The 25,806-nt window shown below is 32.9% G+C and overlaps 2 protein-coding genes and 1 long non-coding RNA gene across 3 annotated transcripts; 1 reads left to right on the plus strand and 2 right to left on the minus strand.

Annotated features, from left to right (window-relative positions):
* Positions 1 to 2,257: 2,257 nt before the first annotated feature.
* On the minus strand, positions 2,258 to 2,843 carry LOC109619177 (uncharacterized). The gene is made up of 3 exons (XR_002199977.3): positions 2,737 to 2,843; positions 2,571 to 2,630; positions 2,258 to 2,407 (listed from the first exon to the last, which is right to left on the minus strand). It is a non-coding gene; the product is annotated as an uncharacterized lncRNA (long non-coding RNA).
* Positions 2,844 to 9,036: 6,193 nt separating this feature from the next.
* On the minus strand, positions 9,037 to 12,984 carry LOC105331692 (uncharacterized). The gene is made up of 3 exons (XM_011433998.4): positions 12,564 to 12,984; positions 11,436 to 11,645; positions 9,037 to 9,880 (listed from the first exon to the last, which is right to left on the minus strand). Exons 1-3 carry the CDS (start codon positions 12,877 to 12,879, stop codon positions 9,222 to 9,224), a joined length of 1,185 nt encoding a protein of 394 aa, XP_011432300.2. The 5' UTR covers positions 12,880 to 12,984; the 3' UTR covers positions 9,037 to 9,221.
* A 7,382-nt stretch (positions 12,985 to 20,366) lies between these two features.
* LOC105331690 (E3 ubiquitin-protein ligase TRIM71) lies at positions 20,367 to 24,518 on the plus strand. The gene is made up of 2 exons (XM_011433997.4): positions 20,367 to 20,608; positions 22,485 to 24,518. Exon 2 carries the CDS (start codon positions 22,519 to 22,521, stop codon positions 24,184 to 24,186), a length of 1,668 nt encoding a protein of 555 aa, XP_011432299.3. The 5' UTR covers positions 20,367 to 20,608; positions 22,485 to 22,518; the 3' UTR covers positions 24,187 to 24,518.
* Positions 24,519 to 25,806: the final 1,288 nt, after the last annotated feature.

The following is a 25,806-nucleotide window of genomic DNA, read 5'->3' on the forward strand; positions in this document are numbered from 1 at the left end:
TATCACAAGACAGCAAATATTACAATCGTGTCAAATACATAAACATACTTAGTCTAACAGCTGGTCAGCTAAGTCTCTTCATTCCCTTGCTCAATACAAATATACCCTCTATACTTTAAGATTGAGTTCATTAAGAGATTTCTGCAAAAGTCTGTAAATCTAATGTCAAACTAGAATTTACACCTTTTCCAAACACCTTTTCGCCTTAGGATGTATGGAATACAACCAGGGGTATATTCCCTTACACCCTTGATTGAACCTAGATAAGTAATATTATTTTTCCTATGCAGGAAATTGGCTAACAAGCCTAGTGTTTTCAGTTCACCCGACTTAACCCGGAAGTAAAAAAAAAAGTGACGTCAAAATATATTAAATGTGTAAACGGTATATCTTGAAAATGCAATACACTCTTGATTGGACATGGAATACAGATTGATTTGGTGTACATTTGAAATAAATACGTTATCCAGGTTCAATCAAGGGCCTTTGGACTCAGGCTGTATAAAATCATACCAATGAACCCCTCTTTTATTTTTTTCAGATTTTCAAATTTTCCATACAAATCTGCAGCTGCGCAGTTCTACAGCTGTTCTTAGTGATTAAAAAAGCATTGTTCTGTTCTTGTAGAACGTCATATTTATTGCTTTTTTATCTTTTATCAACATTTTTGGTCAGTTTGGGGCAGAAACAAGCCAGTTCAAATTTTTTTTTAATTCTCAAATGTTTAAGATGGTCGCACATCCACCTTAAGCTGTTATGTATTAAATACAACATAAGGTGGTATGGGACATCTGTCGATATTAATGTGAATTTTCACCAGTTTATAAGATTAGAATTAACGTTGAACCTTTTTTTACTCATTATAATTAAATAAATGTAAAATGGGGGGGGGGGGGCATATATGATTGAAGGTGATCCTCAGCCCGAATTCTTGGGTTAAGATACATAAACCTAGATATTTATGGATTTTTTTAAACTTAGTTGTATATGTACATTGATTTAAGTGGCATATTAAAAAATTGATTCCGTTTAAATTTTAAAATTAATTCAATTTTTGGCAATATTTTAAAAAAGGACACACAATTTTTTTTTAAAATACAATTAAAAATAACGCATCACAAGCAATCAAAATTTTATTTTATTGAATTAATATTCAACCAAAAACAACCTTAGGTGCGGGTGTTGTTTGCCTGAAAAGAAAATTATGCACAATAATCTTAAAGTTATTTTTGCACGGAAAAAGTACTTGAGAAGTTTGTTTCTCTTGATAGGATAAATTCAAAATAATATTTTTTGAATTCGTATTTAATATAATAATAAAAATTTATAGAAATCGAGTAGAAATCGATATTAGTACGTTTTTATGTTTTATATATATTTATAAAATTATGTCTCTTTATAGGTTTCACATATAAAAATTATTATAAAAAAGAAATAAAAAGGTTTTATTTCTTCTTTAAATTACAAATGGTAGCTTTCACACCAAATCAGGTTTAAAAGAGAGTGCTTGCAGATTTTATCCGGGTTGATTATTAAAGACCTTAAATCTTATACAAGTAGCAAATGATATCGGTGATTGTTGACAAACTGCGTGATCTACTTCTTTACATAAAAATACTTTGTTGGTAAATGCTAAAGCAGTAAAAGCTGAAAACAGTCCATACCTATTCCATGGTGCTTTAATATAATGAATTTACATTTACTGTGAATATTTTAAATTAATTAACTATGTATTTCGTATAAATGAACAGCTTCAGTGATCATGCGATGTTTTCGATGTCTTGTCTATGACAATTGCAACACTTTATCATTAAGTCTAGTGTTTATATCCGTCAAATTGATTTCCAAAGGGCTTTTATCTATCTCTTAAGCTAAGATTACCTATTTAACAAAAAATCAAAAATCAGTTATTCAAAAATAACCCATACTTTCATGAAAGGTTTAGTTTGATTATGATTTTGAGTTTGTTACAGTTTTTTGAAAAAATGCAAATATGGTTTTAGGTATTTTATATTTTGCTGCCAATTATATATTTGCCAAAGGTTTTATTACTAGCAGGTTCATTTATTACTAGTATCATATAAACATGTAATCTTGACGCTAAATATGCATGCGTAAAAAATATTTTTTTCTGTTTTCTTTATTTGAACAATTTTTATAATCAATGCATTTTTCTATTTGAACCAAATGTTACTCGAGAAAAAGTAAAACTGTTGCTTTTTTGTTTTGAATTCTAAATGTTGCCAAACATTATATAAAAATACTTTCCCAATACAGTCGCTGCATTCACATTTTGTCCAGTGGGAAAAAGAACTACAGGAACTTTTTTCACAACCAACGGACTTGCAGTGATCGCCGCAATAGTTATCAAGACAGAAGAGCCCATTAGTAAAAACATCCGCCGAATCTTTAATGAATGAAATTATAATAAGAAGATTAAGAGGGGATTTTACTATTGATAGGGTTTAACATCAATCACTTTATGCATTAAATGTTCTTATACCAGAACTCTGTATCAATTTTTTATTCGCGCAAATATCCGATATTTCAAAATAAACTTATTAACATACCCAATAAAAGAATCGCAAATGTAAGGATAAGGAATACTTTCATTTTGTCCAGCAACCCTTCTGAATAAGAATGAAAATGATAATACATTTTAGAAGCCATTTGATCAAGTGCAAGAGAAAATGAATTTCTACACCGAATGACGATTTAGAAAAAAATAGTTCTTACCAAGGTCTTGATCAGATGATTTGTACGTGAGCAGTTTACTTCGACAAAACAGAGCTTCTGTTTTATACTGTGATAACGATGAATCAAAATCCAACTGTTACACTTGTCTAATGCATAAATTATGTAATAACTAAAAATTATTCATCTGAATATGTCACTAAAACTCTCATTCGTTGGAATTTCTATTGTACTTGATAAAGAACCTGTTCATTGAAATAATCACTCCTGGCACTTCAGACTGGGGCTCAGTGGATCGGAGGAACATCTGGCTCCATTAACGCTGTACTTTGTAAGCTTCTCCATATCTTTCTATTACATTGTTTTCAAAATAGTAGGTTCAATAGCACTACGGATTCCTTGTTTCCTATTTCTAATGAATCCTTAACTTTGTACTAACTTACTCTCGGGATACTTTGAATTGCTAACTTCTAACATCTAGCTAAAATTTATATCTCAATATTTCGTACCAGAAAGGAATTTAAAATAAATGAGAGGGCGATTCAGTGGAAAATATGGAAATCGTTTCGATGGTTGAATTCTGTGAGGCTGAAGGTGGAGGGATAAGGGCATCCCTAGGATAAGGTAAAAGGGGATAATCGTTACAATTTTTAGAAAATGCTGTTATCCTTGGAGAAAAAATAGCTCCGTAGAAATATATAAAGATGTATTCAAATTTTTAAACATCTCTATTAGTGGTTTAACAAATTGTATTGGAAATTTTCAGGTAGATTTATTGGGTGATTTGTAGACCATCCTGTCTCCTTAAAACCATACTCACTTAAGCATTTCAGTTGTTGATTTCCCTATTTCTTTTTTCCCTTTTAAAAATCTGCTTATGCCTTGTAAAAACTATATTTTTTCATTACGACAATTACCAACACATGAGAAGTTGGGAAGGGGCGGTTATTTGGACCTGAAATACCTTATAGATTAACAAAACTAATCAAGTATCTTGTAGTTAATAACACAGAAAAAAAACAATGTAAATAATAAATTTAATACCTAATCAAATCAAAGTACTGTGATTACTGAAAGACGGGGTCTTGAAAGTTTGAATTTGTAATTGTCCTTGAGTTTCTCTTATATGCTTCCAAAAATTATGAGTTTGAATTAGTTGTTACAATCTATGTTAATTCGGCTTTTTTGCAATTGTCTGATACTTTGTCTAAATTTTACTCAATCCCGGCCTTCATAATTGTAGAAAATTGACTTAACGGTATTTTATGTAAAAAAAAAAGACCCCAAGAAAAAAATTTAAGAATAACTACTAACCGGGAAAATCAAACAACAGGCATACACAGGCACCTGACATATTAGAACTATTTTTTTTACAACAAGATTCCAATAACTTTAACAATAAAAAGATTTGTCGCGGTCGCCATTTTGATTTTTAAGACCGACTTATCTGACACGATTTTCTTCATTTGCGATTCATGCAAAATTAATAGGTAAAAATAAATCCGTACGCCACTTACTACTTTTTTGTGTAAACTCGTGCATCAACTACACGAATTACGATACAACCGTTCCTTTCATTAAAAATCATACTCCGAAAATCAGAGACATAAATAACAGAGATTGGCAACTCCGCCATTAGAATGTAAATGTTACGGGACCAACCTTACTTAACTGCAAGTGCAACAGCAATATTGTATAAGTCATTAAATTTGAACCTGATAGTGAACATGAACATGAACCTGTAAAAAGCATGTTTAAGCATGTTTTATTTATGAAATATTTACATAAACTCTTTAAACGTATTTTAATTACTTTATTAAAACTAACTGACTTTTCACAAAGCAATGGTAATGCATTACTTTACTCATGTAATGGTAATGTAATGCATTAATTCAAGAAAATTAAGTAATGGTAATTTAATGCCCTAATTCATGAAGTAATGGTAATGTAATGTATTACTTTACAATGTAATTCACCCCAAGCCTGATTTCAACTAAGCCGGAAAACACGAACATTAACATTTAACTTTGTTCTTCAATCGATAAGATTGTTTATATTATTTGATGTATAAGTCTTAAAAATGTATAATCTATTTTAGATTTTGCTTACAATGCATTGTTTAAAATTTAAATTCAGTTTAATCAACTAAAGAGCTAACGAACGAGAAGGCAAATTCAGACTTGTTTTTATGATTCTTGGTACAAAATTCCTTTAGAGACGAACAGCAGTCATACCGCAATTAGACTGGAAGCCAATGAAACATCTATTTAATTTGTAAAACATCTGTGTATAACCCGTCCCGATTTTAACTTCGGCTTGCGCATGAAGTTTGGAAGTATTAAGGTGAAAGATTGTCAAAAAAATTCACAACTTTCCAAAAATGGCACATTGCGTTTGGGAACTTTAATTTTGATTCCACTATCAACCTCTTTTATTGATTAATGAGCTTGTGCACCAATTGAATCTTCAACGGCGTTGTGCATTCAGTTACGTAACTCATTCCACATTTGAACCCGAGCAAGAACAATTTGATCAATAAAACTATTTGTTTATTTTCTAAATAAGATTTTGTTTATACACCGAGGACTTAAAAAGATTTAATGCGTGTTTTTATAATACATATTTACTGAAATCCATGAAAACTTTTCTGCACTATTTTCTTACGCGTAGACTCAATTCATGTGTTCTACGCCTGCCTTCCGGTTTGAGACTTCGCCTGACAGTAAAACCAATAGACGGGGTCACGTGACCCCGTCTAAAAATTAAAACCGCAAGCCTCCGACAAAAACATGAATTTTACAATTGAGAAGATCTCCATTCTTTAACACTAGTAAATATTATTTTGAACATATCCTATTGGGTAAAATTAAACAAATATTCTTGTAACTAAAAATTTCAGCATGTGTTGCAAACACTATAGAAATTAATTATTTTAATAGTGGTTGGGAATGTATTCACCACAAGAATCACATGAATATTATTATTGAGACAAAGTATTTCAATAGTGGTTTGGGGTGAACTTTATTACGACTACTATTGAAATAAATTACTTCAGTAGTGGTTGGATTTGCATTTTATTTAAACCACTTTTGAAATAATTAATTTCAATTTTGGTTAAGGATGCGTTTCATTACAACCACTATTGAAATAAAATATTTCAATAGTGGTAGGGATGCATGTCATTTTTATGCCTATTATTCCGTCTGCGCACAACACTTTCGGTTCCAAATGACAGGTGGAATGGCAAACATCACCATATAAAGGTAAATCAAAGAACATCCTAATTAAAAAGGAATTCATCATCTCATAAGACATACTTTGTATATTAAGAAATTCCCTTACTGGAAAGGAAGTGTTACATACAGACGGAATAATAGACATAAAACTGAAATGCATTCAAGCCACTATTGAAATACTGTATTTCAATGGTAGTTATAAGAAAAGCATCTTTAACCACTATTGCAATAAATAACTTCAACAGTGGTTGAAATAAAATGCATACCCAACCACTATTGAAGTAATTTATTTCAAAAGTCTCTCTCTCTCTCTCTCTCCATCATTCATAATAAATATTAATGACAAGTATCTAATCTATCTATCTATCTATCTTTCTATCTGTCTGTCTATCATTTGTATGTGCATGTGCGCAAGCTCTTTGTCAAGGAAGTAGGTGTGGCCTTAACCTAGTCCGATTACGGATACTGATATTTACAGCCAGGCGTAGGCCTCTTAGTGAAACGTGACTTGTGCCGACTACGGAGGCCGACTTTAGTTTTCATTGCGCATTCTAGTAAAATACAGTATATTTTTACCTTTTGTGAAATTTTAGAAATAGCATTTATCAAATTTAATAAAATAAACAAAATACAAATAAAAAGTAAGGTAGAAAATGATATTACTAATCACATATTACATTTTGAGGAAAATCACCAAAATAGTATTTTTAAAATCTGCTTCGAAATGGGGAAAATAATAATTTTCTATATATTCCTATTGTCAATGTATCTGTATTTTGGGATAGTCCCTAAAAGGAAACAAAAGGGGGATTTTCTTGAAACTTGGCAAATTAAACTAGAGTTGGTGTAAATGTTACATTAAAAGTTTAGACTTTATCAAGTTAAACTTATCTATAACAGTCTGTTTAACTTGATAAAGTCTAAACTTTTAATGTAACATAAATTATATATGGTTGAAAAATAAAGAGTTTGCTTTTGTAGTTTTTCCGCAAAAAAAAAAATAAAGAAAACCAAATCGGCCTCCTTAAATGTCCTCAGACTTGTCTTAAGTTTTGTCGTAAGTTATGCCGTTTAGTGAAACGGTCTCCAGTATATTCCCCTTCCTACTGCCAATCACCAGAAACCTTTAATCAAATGTATAAGAAAGAATGACTGCATTTTGCGTCGGTTTTGGGGTCTTTCAGTCGCTTCTGTTGCGTTTGTAATAGAATATTAACCATTGATTTTATTTACGTAAATTTTATTCTAATTCCGTTATATTCGATCGGGTTTGGTTTACTTTCTCTAATTGTATTTGTTACTTAATTTTCATTGGTTAACTTCTATATTTAGTATCTTTATTTTGATTGGTTAAAGTCCCTATAAATAACCGAACACTCTAAGAAATCGGTTGAGTCGATGGCAAAGTTCTCTTGAACTGTTACGCCTCTAACCTCTCTAGGTTAGTAGAAATTCTTTTTCTTTCATTAGACCAACAATTATTTTTTTCCTATAGTAACTATTAGCATAATAATTAGTTTGTCGTTATTTATTCATTGTTTATATTAAAGTCAACCACTTGTTTTCAATAACTATAGAGTTTTACATTCCTTTTTTCATTTGCCTATTGTAAGTTGATTTTTGTTTAATGAACATATAAACTTTATTTGTCTTACGTGTTATGAAGAATGAGGCAACGGAACCTCATTTCCAAATTAACTGAATAAAAAGGGGATTGATTGATTTAAAGATCTCGTATTACACGTTTATTTCTTAACTTAAAATCACTTTAGAAAGTTTTTTTAATTTATTAAAGGGTCTACCTTCTAGATTTTCATGGGGGTCATCTCAAAATATTAAAACGCACTTGATTTTGCTGTACGTGTATTTTTGGAGTATTACAATTGTAGACTGGTAAAATGGATTCATTTGAAAATTAAAAAAAAAAAATAATGACTACAGCCTCTCCAAAAATGCAACTAAACAAGTTCTTGACCTCCTCTTTAAAAAGATGTCAAATTGAATACAGGTATGGAAATTTCTTTTCACATGATTTAAAACAGTTATCAAGAAATTGTTTCATTTTCTACATATATTATTGTTCGTTTAAGGAAGGAGTCTTTTTATTATCAAACATACTTCTTATAATAAGAAATGCATGAAATTTTGACACAGTCAAACGGATCATATTACTTAATGATTCTATCAGTTTAATTAAATTTGACCTTTTTGTTTTCGGATAAAGGTCAGGTCAAGGTCACTACCTTTTCCTCAACGTAAAGAGTGATAAAAATAAGTGTAGCTCTTTATACTTCTGTAGACATTTGTTTAAGATTTGAAGATTCAAATCTTCAATGAAATCATAGACCATGAGAGTGTCTATCAGCTTATACTACTAAATTGGAATAAATATTTATACTAAAATTGATATTGCTTAGCCCGCATTTCCTCTAATTTTCTTAAATTTTGAAGAAATTTTGATTTTTTTTTATGCTTCCAATAATAAAATATTTCTAATTGTATAATGTATTATGAAGACTTTATATAAAGATATAAATTGACAGAAAAGCTAATATATTGACCGTTTCATAAGAGAGAAAAACTGATTTTAGTGATTTTTTCACAAAAATCAATGTATAGAATGGGCGCTTTAAAAAGCTTATAAAAATGTTATTTGATAGGCAAATCATATTTTAAAAACATATTCTGAAACCCAAGTATCATATTATTAGTTCACATTAGTAAAAAAAAATCCAACATTATTGTTATTGTTTTTAAAATGATAAAACAGACTCATTATATATATATGATATGTTGCAATTCTGAATTGCGCAACATGTGATATTTTCCTACGCCAAAAATATAGTCCTTGTTCCATTCTAAACATTGATTACATTTTTCTATGCCAAGTTGTATGATAGTAAAAAAGAAAGAAAAATATACTATTTTAATTTCCTTTCATCTTGATTTAATGAACAATTAATCAAATTTACGTTTGACAAGTCGAAAACCAGAAAAGACTCCTTCCTTAAGGTCATAAGGTAAACGACAAAGATTCATAAATTCAATAATGACGTCATGATGGTTCCAGCATCAAAAAAACACTCTAGAATCATTTATTAGATCTTGACCTTAAAACACTTTTACCTAAGATTTCCAGCTACAGGACAAGACAACAAAGTAACATTGTAACAGACAGATAACTTTCAAATCTACATAAAATTTTCAACTATCAAAAAAAATAAAATTCTTTGGTCCCTAAAAATTGAATAACACCTAAAATACATGTTACACTGAAAGATGTTGAACAAGTCATTTATTACTGATGCCTTTAACAATAAACTTTCCCCGTTTCACATTGTTCATAACAGTCAAGAGTGGTGGTGATACATTCTGACTCTGACCAATAGAAATGTTTGTGTTAGCACTTGAATAATACTTGAGCACCTTTCTAGCTTCAATTTGTGATCTAAATCCTGATTGGTCCAACTCAGTCACAATTTGATTACTGAGGTCAGAACCTAGAATATGCAAATTCAATATACGCCACAACTCCAATATTCCAAAAAGATTAAAACTGTCAGAATCTTCTTCCAAAACACTTATTGGTGCAACTCTTCTGAGAAGGATGTCCCTGTCAGGGTCATACAAGGCTACAATTATATTGTCGTACGTACAACCAATGGCTGGAACAAGTCTCTTAATGAATCCATGCTGATTCTTTTGTACAAATGAATTAGTCAATGTTTGGCTAATCAGCTTATTTTGAAATTTATATTCAAAGATATCTGTTCCTTCTTCCACTGAATAAAAGGAATAGTCTTCATCCTCCTCGTCCTCATCAGATAATTTTGATTTCTTTGGTTCAGGGCCATCCCCTCTAGTGTCTTTAACATTTTTCTTGACTACAATTGTTGTTTCCCCTGTCTTTATAACAATATCAGGATTGCCATGCCACACTTTTGGATGACCTGAATACAAAGAAAAAAAAAGAAGTAATTAAGGTGGAATAACACACCTGGAAAAAGTCACTCAAATTAACAGGAAATTTTTTGATAATAAAAGATATAATGATAAATAAACTGTAAAAATATCAAATATGCAAAAAATTTGCAGTTTGGGGATTAAAAATGAATATCTAAAATAATTATTCCAGTAAGTAACAACAAAAGCCCCGGCGGTATTCAAACTTGGGATGAATGGATCAGAAGTCCGACACTTTATCCACTTGGCTATGGAGTAAGTTACATGTTTCAGTACATAAGATTCTTTTAATAAAACAAAATGTCGTTTCGATAGCAGTCAGACATTTTGTGATGATGTGTTATTCCACCTTAATTATTCCTAACAATTTCAAGCAAAGACCAACAGTAAGTATATGTAAATGTATTTGATCACATCCTTGAATGTATGGGATCAGTATGTCAGCCAATATGTTAGGGCACAAGAATTTTATGTAGGTGAAGCTTACTGTACTTTCAAGGTTAAAACAAATATAGTGGGATTCAGAAAGTTTACATAATTTCTGTGGCGACAACCAGGGAATCAATTCAAAATAATGAAACATTGCTTATATAATAATTCCACATGTGAATGTACATGAATATTCTTTTCATGTATAATTAGTCTACACTATCTCTATTTAGTACATTGAAATAATGAAGTTATTATTGGCATAAATAACATTCATCATGTAACATTCACACCTAACTTTTTTTTTTACATCAGAACATTCTTCATATCTTATTGATTTGAAGGATTAGTTACAAGTTCTTTCAACTTACTGAATCTACAATGTCATGCACCAGGTGCACACCAATGAATGGGGGAGGAGGAAGGGGGGTTGAGGGGAGGGGTTTTCTCGTTTGATCTTGTTTTCCTATTTTTCAGATGAGGGGTGTGCTGGACATGTTCAGAGTGTATATACGACACCATCACTCATGACTGTAATGGATAGGGTGAAGAGGAGCAAGGTCTATTTTTGGTGACTTGACAAAATATGAATTTTGAAGTTTAGTTAGGGGGGGGGGGGGGGGGTTGAGGGGGGGGGGGGGGGGGGGGTTCTCATTTGATCTTGTTTTCCTATTTTTCAGATGAGGGGTGTGCTGGACATAGAGTGTATATACCACACCAACACTCATGACTGTAATGGATAGGGTGAAGAGGAGCAAGGTCTATTTTTGGTGACTTGACAAAATATGAATTTTAGTTAAAATAAAAAATTTACCCCTCCATCTTCTTTAAATATGTGCTTGTGACTTTACACTTACTTTACAATGACCAAAAGATTATCAGGATAAAAGGAAGTTTAGAGGATTGATGTTGATTTTAATATCAATATCCTGCAGCCTTGACCTCTAACCTACTAATCTGATAATCATCTGATTATAAGAATGATCCTTAGAGCAACATGCTGACTTGCACCAAGTTATCATTTTCAGCAATGCCAAATCAGCCAGAAAAAAAAGATTCCTTAATGTCCATTATAGATCCCCATCAGTAAGGAAAATCTTGAGTTGATCTTACCAATTCCTGTGTTTCCAATGTCTATCTTCCTTCCACATTTGCAGGGACAAGATGGTAACCCTTTGATGCCTTTCATTCTGCTGTTAATGGTAACCTGCTCTCTGGGTACCAACTGAGAAAATAGATGAGCTGCTAATGTGTAACATGCCTTGGTGGCATCCAGACCCTCCATCCTCATGGCTTGAAGACTTCGAACATGGTCTTCTTGATCTGTGTAAAAAGTAAATTCACAAATAATTCTAAAATGCTTCTAGTAGATACATTTGTACTAACACTCTGTATTTTGTTATATGTTCAATACATGTATAATCACCAGTTCCTTATGAATGAGTTAAAGGGGTTTTTTTATTTAAAATGTAAACAAAAGAATAAAAACAGAATAGTAGTAAGTATGGTGTCCTGATAGCTAGGGCCCTTGCAAAAGTAAAACTGCACTTTCAAAACGAGTTCTGTCATACAACTCGTGATCGCTCAACAACACGCCATCTTTTTGTAACACAACACACTGTCAGGTTAAGTTGGTTAACACAACATAACTTAACTCACCATTGCGTTATGATTTTGATGTGGCATATTGTGTGATAGCACGATGGCAAGTTATGCTAAATTGTGTACTATCATATGTTCAACAGCATGTTGTGTGACTGGGCAGAGTTGGGTAGTGTGAATTTGTGTTACCCAACAGAATATTGTGCAAAGTTGTGGGGTTTTTTTTTTAGTGCAACAGCATTTTTAGTGACTGCAAGATGTTGCGTCAATATAAGGTAGTTGTATGAAATAGCTTTAGCATGTCTGAGTATCTTGTGCAAAGTCGTGTAAGTGCAAAATGTTGAGGAGAGTTATGTTAGCAGGACAGGGTGATGGGTAACAGCACAATGATGAGATGTGTAAAGATGCTTTAGCCTGACTGCTTGTTGTGCAAAGTTGTGATAGGATGACGGCCTGCTTTGTGAAGTAGTGTTACATGTAGGATTTCCAAATAGCCCTATCTGGACACCATACAGCTTATCATAAAAAATAGTGGTCTTGCTGCATTCCTTACAAAGCACTACGTTTTAATTGATATCAAAAATCAATGCACATCTTTTAAAAAAAATTGCCAAACAGGTTCCAGACCGTTTTACTCACTTTGTAGAAAGTTTTGGAGACAGTGAAATGCTGCCTTTTGTTCTTCAGTCGCATTCTCTGGGTCTGCTATTCGGATCCCTGTAAGGTTGTTTGCTTCTAACGAAAGAAACGAATATGCTTTTGGTATCAAAGTCTGCAGTGGAAAAAAGTACACATCTTCCCGATCATTTTGCATCGGAACCATGTCAATGTATGCTTCTGAAAATGGGCATGCTAAATGTGCATTACAACTCAATACTTTAAGACACATATACGAGGAGAGAGGAAAGCTCGGATAATCAGGGACTGGCATCACGTTCTGGTTTTCGTCTTCCATGTTGTTGACATCAATCTGATAGGTAGCGGGACGTTTCGCCCCGTTGGCGGTTCGCCCCGGAATGCTCCGTCCCGTGCATTACGCGCAGGTAATGTACATTTTTTTTACTGGGTATATTTCATTCCTTTTTCTTTCAAGTTAAATGCAATGTAATGTATCTTTACCGTGAACCACTGCACTAAAGATAACTAAATTTCTATCACGTCAAGGTTTTTAATGCCGCTAAAATACATTTTGACTTATCTTTTTTTTTAATAAGCTCAATAAATCACAAGCGGGCGTCCGTGATGTCACCTTTTAGAAAGATATCTTCATATAGTTGATTTTATTTTTTTTTTTTTTTTTGATTTTTTTTTTGTTATTGTTTTTGTTTTTGTTTTTTGGTTTTTTTTTTGGTTTGTAGTTCTTGTAAAAATCGACTACAATCTGACAATATAGGACATTTTCTAAAAATGAAACTTTCAAACACCCTGATAATACATGTGAACGGGGCCTACAAATTATGTATCAAATCACAAAACAGTTAATTTATGAGTTATTTTCTGCATTAAAATGTCAATTTGATATTGTGAAACAACAAGGAATATGCAGTGATCAATAAACATACAAGGTGATTTTAATTATTTGGATCGAGATATCAATTCGATCATAGTTTTAAATTCTCAACAACTGTAAGAACACATAATAGGATTTTCGGGAGGAATTTTTTAGTGTATGTAAATATTTTGTTTTTAATAATAAAATACACATCAAATGACCAATTCATCGTTTTTCTGTTCATAGGCAAAAGTGAACACTTCATCCTGGCAAAGGCACTATAATTTACAAAGGAATTTACAGCCAACTTGCAGTTTATGACAAATTTAAACTTATGCCTTTACGTAAAGAAGATGTTAAACACCATAAATTTAAAAAACCCATGGGAATTTAAAAAGCGTGTCAATGGAAATGATCCAGTGGAATAAATACAATGAATCTAATTTTCTTTTTTCATTCATTCACAAAATAATAATTAAAAGTTTTTCTTTCATATCGAAAAAGATTTATTGCACTTTCACTGGCCAGAATCCAACATGAAAGGTCTTCATTTCTAAAAAAAAAATTTTAAAAAAATTTAAAAAAAAAAAAAAAGAAAGAAAGAAAGAAAGAAAGAAAAAAATTGTAAATAGTTCGATTGATGATTAAAATATAATCATTGCAATTATGAAAGATTATTCAAAACAGAGTAACTGTTGTTCGTGTTGTTTACCTTCCCTTTACACCCGGTGCACGTGCATCTAAACAAGTATTCACAGTAGCCCGCTCTACAGCTGATGGACTGGCAGTGCTCGTTACACTGGTATTTGTTGAGAGGACAACCAAACCCAGCAATGGCTACGTCTGTAGAAACTTATGACGAGAGAAACGTTTCAAAAGAAGTGCTTAATTGATATGTATGTACAGTACTTTAAATAAAAATCCAGATTTTTTTTGTATCTTAAACCAAAAATGTGCAATGCAGTTACTGAATAAGAATTGGATCAGTAAGATCAAACTCGGAATATTGTATACATATGCAATCATGCAATCTTATAAAAGAAACAAAGATATTTGGACTACTGCATAATTTCATTTTAAGACTGTTTCTTTATGCCAGTTTGCTTTTTATCTAAACAGTGCGAAAGCATGATGTTTTATATAAATATAAATTTACATGAAAATACATTTCTAAAAAAAATGTTACATTTAGCATTTGCAGCAAAATGAGTACAAACCCATCAGAAGAACCGCCAACGTTAGAAGGATGAACACTTTCATTCTGCTTATAACTAAGGCCTTTTTCGTCTAAAATGGAATTCTATATTTCTATATTTCAAAGTTATTATAATCAAAACATAAAACAAAAAAAAAAAAGAATAGAGAAGTTGACAAACAAACATGTGAGGCATAAAAAGCCACGTATCTTACCAGAAAGAGGATTGATGGATATTTTGATATGTACAAACAATGCTGCTTTTATACTTTGTTGGAGTGAAAACAATGTATAACACGTGTTGCATTTCATGACATAAATGAAGAGTACAATGATGTTTAAAATTTGTAATAATTTAGCTGATATGTATTTGGAAATTAAATTCCTACGAGACTGATCTCTAAAACTACAGTGCCCATACTTGAGATACTGATCGAGTGACGGTTCTGACACCCCGATGGTCATTGTCTGGCTCACGTAGTTCATGGCGCATAACGCTTTTCTGCAACACATTTTTCTCTTAGTTACAGCAGTATACAAACATTGCTGAATTGAGTAAATCAAAATAACTTTACAATCCTGTCAATCCTGTCTAGGTAAGAGCTAAATGTTAGTTTTCTTGCAAATTACCAATTCATATTGAAATTCTACCTCTTTAAAATCGAATTAATTCAATGCAGAGTTTTATTTTCTTAAATAACAGTCTACAATTTGGTTTTTTGGTTTCTTACACTGGCGTTTCTTCTGATTGGTTTGTATTGATATATTTTATATCGTTTTAAATGCAATAAAAAATAAATATATAATTAATTGATATAATTTACATTACATTTGTATTAAAATGATGTATTCCTAAATACAATGTAAATGTTTTGCTAATTTTGGGGGAAAAAAGATTTTCATGTAGCTTTTAGAAGTTATTGAACATCATTTAGTCTAGCAATCTATGTGTATGTAGTGCTCAGATGAACCTTTATATGTGGAAAATTTTGTTTTATTGTTTAACCCGAGGTAAAATTAGTTAAATCTATTAACATTTTTAATCATATTTTTTAGTGTCTACAGAGGTCATCGGAAGTTTCATGTGTCCGCATAATGACTACCAATGTAACTCGCACTGTAAACTCATCGGCTGTAATGGAGGACTGTGTGACCCCGCCCTCCTCTGGTTCAGATGTACATGTTCTGGATGCAGTGGATAACCGATCACTTCATGCACATATTGTATGTCGTTCTAGCAAATATATTGTGCTAGTTTTCACTTTGAAAGTTAACGGTATTTAAGTGTATTTTATATGTCGTCTTCAACACTTGAAACTAGATCCAAATCAAAGTTTCTTAATTAGTATCTGATTCATATTAGGTACATGCATATTATTATGAAAGAAAACTTTGTGACAAATGTAACAGTTTGTATTCATCAGGGATACTGTCTCAATTTGTATGTCATCAGTCAATGATGTGTCATTCTGACTTAGCAATGGATTAGGAAAATGCTTTCGTTAAAAAGACTCGTTTGCTTTGCTTTGGAATTAAAAGTTGGTATAATATGTAATTGAGTACTAACTTAAAGGTTATTTAATACAAGAAAAAATGAATATTTTCTTATTCTGGTAAGTTTGTTCATGCAAAAATAACATTTTTTTTAAAGATGACAGAATATTTTAAGATTATTTCTTTAGAACAATATCAATAAACATAAATCATGGTCCCCGGGGGTAGGGAGGGACCACAAGAGGGGAATTGATTTTTACATAGGAATATATAGAGAAAATCTTTAAAAATCTTCTTTTCAAAAACTAATAGGCCAGGAAAGCTTGAATTAAAATGGAAACATCCTTAGGTACTGTAGATTCAAGTTTGGCCTCATCATGGTCCCCGGGGGTAGGATGGGGCCACAATAAGGGGATAAAATTTTACATAGGAATATACAGAGAGAATCTTTAAAAATCTTCTTCTCAAAAACTGTTAAGCCAGAAAAGCTCAAATTAAAATAGAAAGCATTCTCAGGTAGTGTAGATTCAAGTTTGGCCTAATCATGGTCCCCGGGGGTAGGATGGGGCCACAATTGGGGGGGGGGGTCAAGTTTTACATAGAAAAATATGGAGAAAATCTTTAAAAATCTTCTTCTCAAAAACTATTAGGCCAGTAAAGCTCAAATTAAAATGGAAGCATCCTCAGGTAGTGTAGATTCAAGTTTATTCAAATCATAGTCCCTGGGGGTAGGGTGGGGCCACAATGGGTGGGATCAAGTTTTACATAGGAATATACAGAGAAAATTTTTTTAAAAATCTTCTTCTCAAAAACAATTAGGCCAGGAAAGCTCAAATTTGAGTGCAAGCATCCTCAGATAGAGTAAATTCAAGTTTGTTCAAATCATGGTCCCCGGAGGTAATGTGGGGCCACAATTAGGGGATCAAGTTTTACATAGGAATATATAGAGAATTTTTTTTAAAATCTTCTTCTCAAAAACTATTAGGCCAGGAAAAGCTCAAATACAAATAGAAGCATTCTCAGGTAGTGTAGATTCAAGTTTGTTAAAATCATGGTCCCCGGGGGTAGGGTGGGGCCACCATTAGGGGATCAAGTTTTACATAGGAAAATATGGAGAAAATTTTTTTAAAAATCTTTTTCTCAAAAACAATTAGGCCAGGAAAGCTCAAATTTGAGTGCAAGCATCCTCAGATAGAGTAAATTAAAGTTTGTTCAAATCATGGTCCCCGGAGGTAATGTGGGGCCACAATTGGGGGATCAAGTTTTACATAGGAATATATAGAGAATTTTTTTTAAAATCTTCTTCTCAAAAACTATTAGGCCAGGAAAAGCTCAAATACAAATTGAAGCATTCTCAGGTAGTGTAGATTCAAGTTTGTTAAAATCATGGTCCCCGGGGGTAGGATGGGGCCACCATTAGGGGATCAAGTTTTACATAGGAAAATATGGAGAAAATCTTTAAAAATCTTCTTCTCAAAAACTATTAGGCCAATAAAGCTCAAATTAAAATGGAAGCATCCTCAGATAGTGTAGATTCAAGTTTGTTCAAATCATAGTCCCTGGGTGTAGGGTGGGGCCACAATGGGTGGGATCAAGTTTTACATAGGAATATACAGAGAAAATCTTTAAAAATCTTCTTCTCAAAATCTATTAGGCCAGAAAAGCTCAAATTTGAGTGCAAGCATCCTCAGATAGAGTACATTCAAGTTTGTTCAAATCATGGTCCCCGGGGGTAATGTGGGGCCACAATTGGGGGATCAAGTTTTACATAGGAATATATAGAGAAAATTTTTAAAAATCTTCTTTTTAAAAACTATTAGGCCAGGAAAAGCTCAAATTTCAATGGAAGCATCCTCAGATAGTGTAGATTCAAGTTTGTTCAAATCATGGTCCCCGGGGGTAGGGTGGGGCCACAATTTGGGGATCAAGTTTTACATAGGAATATATAGAGAAAATCTTTGAAAATCTTCTTCTCAAAAACTATTTGGCCAGGAAAGCTCAAATTTGAGTGCAAGCATCTTCAGATAGAGTAAATTCAAGTTTGATCAAATCATGTTCTCCGGGGTTAATGTGGGGCCACAATTGGGGGATCAAATTTTACATAGGAATATTTAGAATTTTTTTTTTTAAATCTTCTTCTCAAAAACTATTAGGCCAGGAAAAACTCAAATTAAAATGGAAGCATTCTCAGGTAGTGTAGATTCAAGTTTGTTCAAATCATGGTCCCCGGGGGTAGGGTGGGGCCACAATTGGGGGATCAAGTTTTACATAGGAATATGAAGAGAAAATCTGTAAAAATCTTCTTCTCAAAAATTATTAGGCCGGGAAAGCTCAAATTTCAGTGGAAGCATCCTCAGAAAGTGTAAATTTAAGTTTGTTCAAATCATGGTCCCCGGTGGTAGGGTGGGGCCACAATTGGGGGATCAAGTTTTACATAGGAATATATAGAGAAAATCTTTAAAAATCTTCTTCTCAAAAACTATTACGCCAAGACAGCTCAAATTGGCGCGTAACCATCCTCAGATAATGAAGATTCAAGTTTGTTCAAATCATGGTCCCTGGGGGTAGGGCGGTGCCACAATGGGGGATAAATATATATATATAGAGAGAAAATCTTTAAAAATATTCTTTTCAAAAACTAATAGGCCAGGAAAGCACAAATTAAAATGGAAGCATCCTCAGGTACTGTAGATTCAAGTTTGTCCAAATCATGGTCCCCGGGGGTAGGGCGGGGCCACAATTGGGGGATCAAGTTTTACATAGGAATATATAGAGAAAATCTTTAAAAATCTTCTTCTCAAAAACTATTAGGCCAAGACAGCTCAAATTGGCGTGTAACCATCCTCAGATAATGTAGATTCAAGTTTGTTCAAATCATGGTCCCTGGGGGTAGGGCGGGGCCACAATGGGGGATAAATTTTTATATATAGAGAAAATCTTTAAAAAATCTTCTTCTCAAAACTATTAGGCCAGGAAAGCCCAAATTCGGGTGGAAGCATCCCCAGATGGTATAGATTCAAGTTTGTTTAAATAATAGTTCAAGGGTAGGGCGAGGCCACAATGGGGGATGAATTTTTACATAGATATATAGAGAAAATCTTTAAAAATCTTCTTTTTAAAGACTATTTGGCCAGAAAAAGCTTAAACTTGTATAGAGGCATCCTCGGGTAGTGTAAATTCAAGTTTGCAAAATCACAGTCCCTAGTAGTAGGGCGGGGCCATGATGGCGGTTTGAATTTTTACATAGGAATTTATAGAGAAAATCTTTAAAAATATTCTGGGAAAGTTTTCGGTCAAAAACTCAGTACTTAGTGTGGACAGGTTATGCAGATTTAAGTTTGATAAAACCATGATTCCCGAGAAAAAAGTGGGGCCACGAAATGGGGGGGGGGGGGTACATAGGAATAGACAAAAATCTTCTTACAGGTAAAACAACAAAAGGGGCTTGGTATTTACCCCCCAAAAAAGAGGTGGATAAAAATTGGCAGATTTCAAGATCTACTGTAATTAGGTGTCAAAATATTTTGATGCTGTACTGCTAATTTGATCAGAATTAAGGCAATTATTGCTCAGGTGAGCGATGTGGCCCCGGGGCCTCTTATAACAAGTGTTACAGTTAATATTCAAATCAATGTTTGCCGAATCTTCCCGGAATTAAACATAGGTTGTAAATTTACTTTGTATAAAAACTTCATGGTTACTCAGTGTGAAACATTCGTTACCATAGGACGAATTTGTCCGCCATTGTTTTACTTTTCCACTAAGCATCCGCCTGCGTTGCCTTTCCTTTACACTATATCTAAATTCTTCATGTTCATAAGTGATCATTCGATCTTTCGCATTTCAAAATATTTAATGTCTGTATTCTCGGACTCCATGCATGCTAGGAAATTTAGTTGGTTAGCTACGTCATTCTTATCCATGTACATGTTGTCGACGGCGTGCGGCCAAAGAAATTTTCACAATCGTTCTTTAAAACGCTTTAAAGTTATACCAATATAGGATATACATGTAATTTTTATAAACAGACCTTAATCAATGTGTTTGCAAGTTTATAACTAATGATAATTCCTTCATCGGCACCACTTATAATTTACTCAATTCACCTTCTCTCTCTCTCTCTCTCTCTCGCTCATTCGAGTCACGAGCGGCAATGTCTTAACTCCGCCCAGCTACGATCTGATTGGACAAAGATCAGTCATTACGTAGAAACTTTACTGGAGTAAACCCCTATTAAACGCTTCAATGTACTCAATCTGATTAAAATCAGATCCTCGATGCTCCCGTTTTGACACATCATTAAAACGGGAGCATCAAGGATCTGATTTTAATCAGATTGCAATGTACTTCGCTGTAATTAAAACAGCATTGAGACTTGAGCAAGTATATTGTCTATTCGCCCGGCAGAAATATGTTCGTGTTCACGCACGACCCTTTAATAGGTCCCGTGCTTTTACACAGGTATCCAGATACTAATGAAATCGCCATGTTGGATTTTTAATGGTTTGTTGATTTGTTTATAATATATTTTTTCTTGTTTTCAATGCAACATATTTGTTAGTTAATTATGATAGCAGGTATACATAGATTACTATCATATTTAGATAATGTACATGTATATATGCAACATATATTTCTGGGTTGTCAATATTGGGGGTTAGAACAGTGGTGGTTTGACTCCTATGTGATCAAGTGTCTTAATGTGGTACATATATTTTTCCTACCAAATGGGACTCATTTTTCATTTATCTGAATAACGTTTTAATGAAGTAAAAGCGCATCATGCTTTCTTTGCTTCATAATAAAACATTCGTTTAAAATTATATGTGTCGATTTTTTTCTGCTCGAGGAATCATTTTGTTAAAGTCAAAATGCAATTAACCGCAGCATAAACCGTTCATTTTTTAGTAAAATGCCGCGACAAAAGTAAGATTTTGAGAATTTAAAGGGACCAAGACCTAGACATGATTTGAAATCAAAACTTAAGTTTTTATTTTTAGCCTCACCTAACCCAAAGCTGAACCTCTCTATTCAAAATTGCCCTCGTCGTCGTTGGCGTCGTTGTCGTAAAGTTGCTTATTTTATTTCTGTATGATAAAGTAAAATATTTACATATAGAATGTCACAGTTAGGCAGATATGCGTACTTAATTTGCTATCTACAAATCTTATCTTTACTGACACACTCTCACTATTATTTATTTTAACACTGTGCCGGATAATTATGCCAGTGCCAAGGTGGCATTTTTGCACCCGCTTAAGATGCAGTTTCGGAAAAATCCATATATACCAAATGATAGACCATTGTCTAGAGAGTATTTAACCACTTTTGTTTTTAGTGTGTTTCACCTGACAGGTGAGATATTTACCTTTAGAAATTAATATCCCATAGGAAAATGATAATTCCCATAGGAAAATTGATTCTCCTAAAGGAAATATTGACAATCCTATAGAATTTTTAAAAGTCCTATAGGAATTATATTTCCTTTAGGTTAATGGTATTTCCATATAGGAATTTGATTCAGACATATAACTTTCCTATAGGATATTAAGTTTTCCTATTGGATTTTATCAAATCCTATCGGAATTAAAATTCCTATGGGAAGTTCTTGTATTCCGATAGGAAATTTCAAATTACTTATAGGAATATTGTTTTTCTTATGGGAAAAATTATTTTCCTATGGGAAAAAATATTTTCCTGTAGGGATTTATTTTTGAAAGGTAAATATCTCACCTGACAGGTGAGATATAATGATAAAAAATGCCACATTGGCACTGGCATAATTATCCGGCACAGTTTCATACTTAAAAAAAGTGATATGAAAATAACAACTGAGAAATTACTTATTTAACAGTTTAAATGATAAATTAAAAATATTGACAATGTTAATGGCAAAATCATATAACTTTAATGCCAAACACATGGAAATGTCAGTCATAACAGGCATATTATGTAATCTGCCATATCAAAATATGTCTACCCACTTCTTGTAGTAAAAAGTGACCAAACTTCTGTAGGATAAAACATTTATAAACAATTTGAATATAGAACACAAATCTAAAACACCAATGGAATTAAAATTTAAATCTAATAAAAGGGCAGTACTATCAAGGATCGTTCAAAAATTGTGTTGAACTTTTGAAGAGGAAAACATGAAGTAAAATCACAAATGTCATAAAGCAACATTTAAACTCTCGGTCCTTCAAACATTTCTTCAAAATGTTGTATACTGTGAACGGTAGTTAAGTTTAAGAGAAGGGGGAGATCCATTGAGGTACACACATATACAAATCACAATATGACTTCATAACAAATTTGGAATTATATTATGAGCATTGGAATCAGCAATAAATTCATACAAGCAAATTATCCTTTTCAGATTTATCGTGTCGTAATTGAAGCAAAGTGTGACAATGGATCCACGATACAGCGCCCAGGACGCTGTACGCTGCACTTTATGCAAAGGTTCCATTGCCCCCATGCACTGTGACATTTGTCACGTCAATCTTTGTAAGGACTGCGTTGAAACACATATTTCAGATGTAACAAAGGATCACAAAGTGGTGCCACTCAAACACAGAGGATTCACCCCTGCATATCCGAAATGTCCAAAACACTCCCTGAAACAGTGTGAACTTCACTGTAAACAATGTCGGAATCCTGTTTGTGCTTTCTGCATTTCTTCTAAAGAACATAAAGGGCACAAACTCGTTGACATATTAGATATTTTTAAAAGCAAAAAGGAAAGTTTGAAAAGAGATTTAAAAGAATTAGAGAAATCCATTTTTCCAAAGTATCGAGAACTTGCATCTAACATTCCAGTTCAGAAAGCTAGTCTGAGTAAACACTCTCAGGAATTGGCAAAAGCACTGGACAAAAAAGGTGACGACTTGCACAGAGAAATCGACATTATCATTCAGAAACTTAAATCAGATATAAATGAAATGGAATCCAAACACACCATTGTCCTAGATGATGAGGAAGATAAAATCTCTCAAACCATTTCTGAAATCGAACAAGCTATTATTAATGTACATAAATTACTCGACTCCAATGATGTCAACTTTGTCTTTTCATACAAGTCCAATAATGCTGTATTCAGGAAATTGCCTCCTAGATTGAAAGTAAATTTACCAAGTTTTTCTCCTCACCAAATCAACAGGGAGCAAATTGCTCAACAGATTGGTTCCCTTTCAGCGTTATCCTTCACAAAAGAAGAGCGAGTCTACACAGAAAAGACAACAGAAGGTACGTCTTCTTCTTCATTCAAACCACTGATGGATGAACCATCCATCATCACAACTATAAAAAGTAAACATTCCTCGCTATATAATGTGGCATGTCTGGGAGATGACAATATCTGGACCAGTGGAGATGACAGCATTATGAATCTCTTCAACATCCAGGGAGAGTTACAGAAATCAGTTAAAAACAATTCTAATAACAGACCAATTGATATTGCGCTAACAAAAAGTGAGGATTTAGTTTATACCGATTACACAGGTAGACTTGTAAACAAAGTGAAGAATACACAGATAGAGAAATTGATGCGGTTGCCTGGTAGGAGACCTCGGGGACTCTGTGTTACTTCTGCTGAAGACCTCCTAGTTGTCGTAGTCAGTGATAATGGCGAAGCAACAAAAGTTGTGCGGTATTCTGGCTCGACAGAACAGCAAATCATTCAGTTCAACGACAAGGGCGATCCACTTTATTCATATGACAATAGTAAATATGTCATTGAAAACAGGAACCTAGATATATGTGTGGCTGACTTTGACGCTGGTGCAGTAGTGGTGGTGAATCATGCCGGGAAATTTCGCTTTTCATACACTGGTCCTCCATATTCAACCAAGGACATATTTAAACCGCGCGGCATTGCTACAGACAGCCAGGGCCGAATCCTTGTAGCAGACTGTAACAACGATCGTATCCACATCCTTGATCAAGACGGTGTGTTTCTCCGCTTCATTGAAAGCAATTCCTTACATACTCCATGGGGCTTATGCATGGACACAAAAGACAACCTCTTCGTTGCTGAAAGTGGCACAGGAACAATTAAAATGATAAAATATTCCAATTAAAGGAACTTTTCTAGCTTTGTTAATTAAAGCTAAAAAAAAAAAAAAGAAAAGTACCGCCGGTGTAGTTTTTTAACTCTAATATTTCTTTCTTTGATGTATTTTCAGCATGTTCAATGACAGTTCTACATCGAGTCAATTCGGATTGATTATTTGTGATATAAAATTGCATATCATTAAAAATAGTTAAACGTTTAAAACTCCGGTACTAGTATTTGCTAACTGATGTTTATTTCATAATGTTCCTACTACAAGACAGTTAAGTAATTTTTTATTAATCAAACTTTATAAAAGTTATGTTTATAAATATTTGATGATGTCCTATGGGACAACACATTACATGCTGATCATTTCGCATTAATTAAGTATATATTCATTGTCCAGAAAGAAATCTTTACGTCTATGAAATAAAGAACCTTAAACAAATTCCATCGTGTTATACAAGTATTTTATATCGTTAAACGAGCTCAACTCTATCCAAAAATTATAATATATCAGTTTCATTCCAAAGAACTGATATTTTAAAAAATCTTAATCATACGTACATAAGTCATCTTACCAACTTAAAGACAATGCATCAACTGCATGTACATGTATAAACGTTATTCTATTTTATTTACGAATAAAGAAATGGTAAATAAACTGGCGACTTCGAGAGAATAATGACGTATATCTCCGCTATTTTAAGACCCATCAACTTGAAATTCGGCATGAGTGTATCTTAGACATTACTTTTTTGAAAAATACATGCATATTACAAGTGTTTAAAAAAATAATTGATTTATTAGGCCTTTGAAGTGAGCTGGTAGTTTTTTTCTCGGGGTCGGAGTTCGACCCCTTTCTTTTTTTATGGTTACATTCAAATTAATGTTAAAACGGGCTTGGCCCCTGTGCCCGTAATATAGCAGAAAACTGCAGAATTGCTCCGAAACGATTTTTGGAGGAAATCAATGAAGCAGCAGCTACATTGAAAATAACAAATTGTTCATAACAAACCATTTTGAGGCTGCAAATACCTTTCATCAAAAAATTTAATTCATATTTTTGAAGAATTCAACACACTTTTACCAATGTTTTTTACTCGCTTCGAATACACACCATGTTGGCATTCGGAACTCTCAGGATTTTTCATATTAAATGCACTATTAAATGAGTTAGAGTTATCTCCCGTATTTCCTTTGATGAACAGAAAATATATGACAAATTTTCAATGAAAATTTACACGTATTTGTAATATCGTTTCTTTGTTTATCCATGTATTTTTTATATTGTGGAAACATAAACTAAAGAGCCCGTTATTTAGCGTGAATGTAATGCGCAAGCGCAAGATTGTAAAAATCTAAAAAATTAAGATGATTTCAGGATTTTTCAAAGGAATTTTTGTTGATTATTAAATTAGCGAAGCTTGACTGAGAAAAAATAAAAACAAATTGGTAATCTTCAAGTACCAATGTTGTTTAAAAAATATTAAACAAAAGACAGTACTCTTCCGTTTTTTCGGTATTAAAGCCCAAAAATTCGAGTCTATTATAATTCTAATATAGATTATATAGTAGTATAGACATCGAAGTTAAAACTATGATATTGAAATAGAATATTTTCTGCGCAAGTTAGAATCCAATA

This window comes from Magallana gigas, chromosome 4 (assembly GCF_963853765.1).
Source record: "Magallana gigas chromosome 4, xbMagGiga1.1, whole genome shotgun sequence".
Classification (NCBI taxonomy): Eukaryota; Metazoa; Mollusca; class Bivalvia; order Ostreida; family Ostreidae; genus Magallana; species Magallana gigas.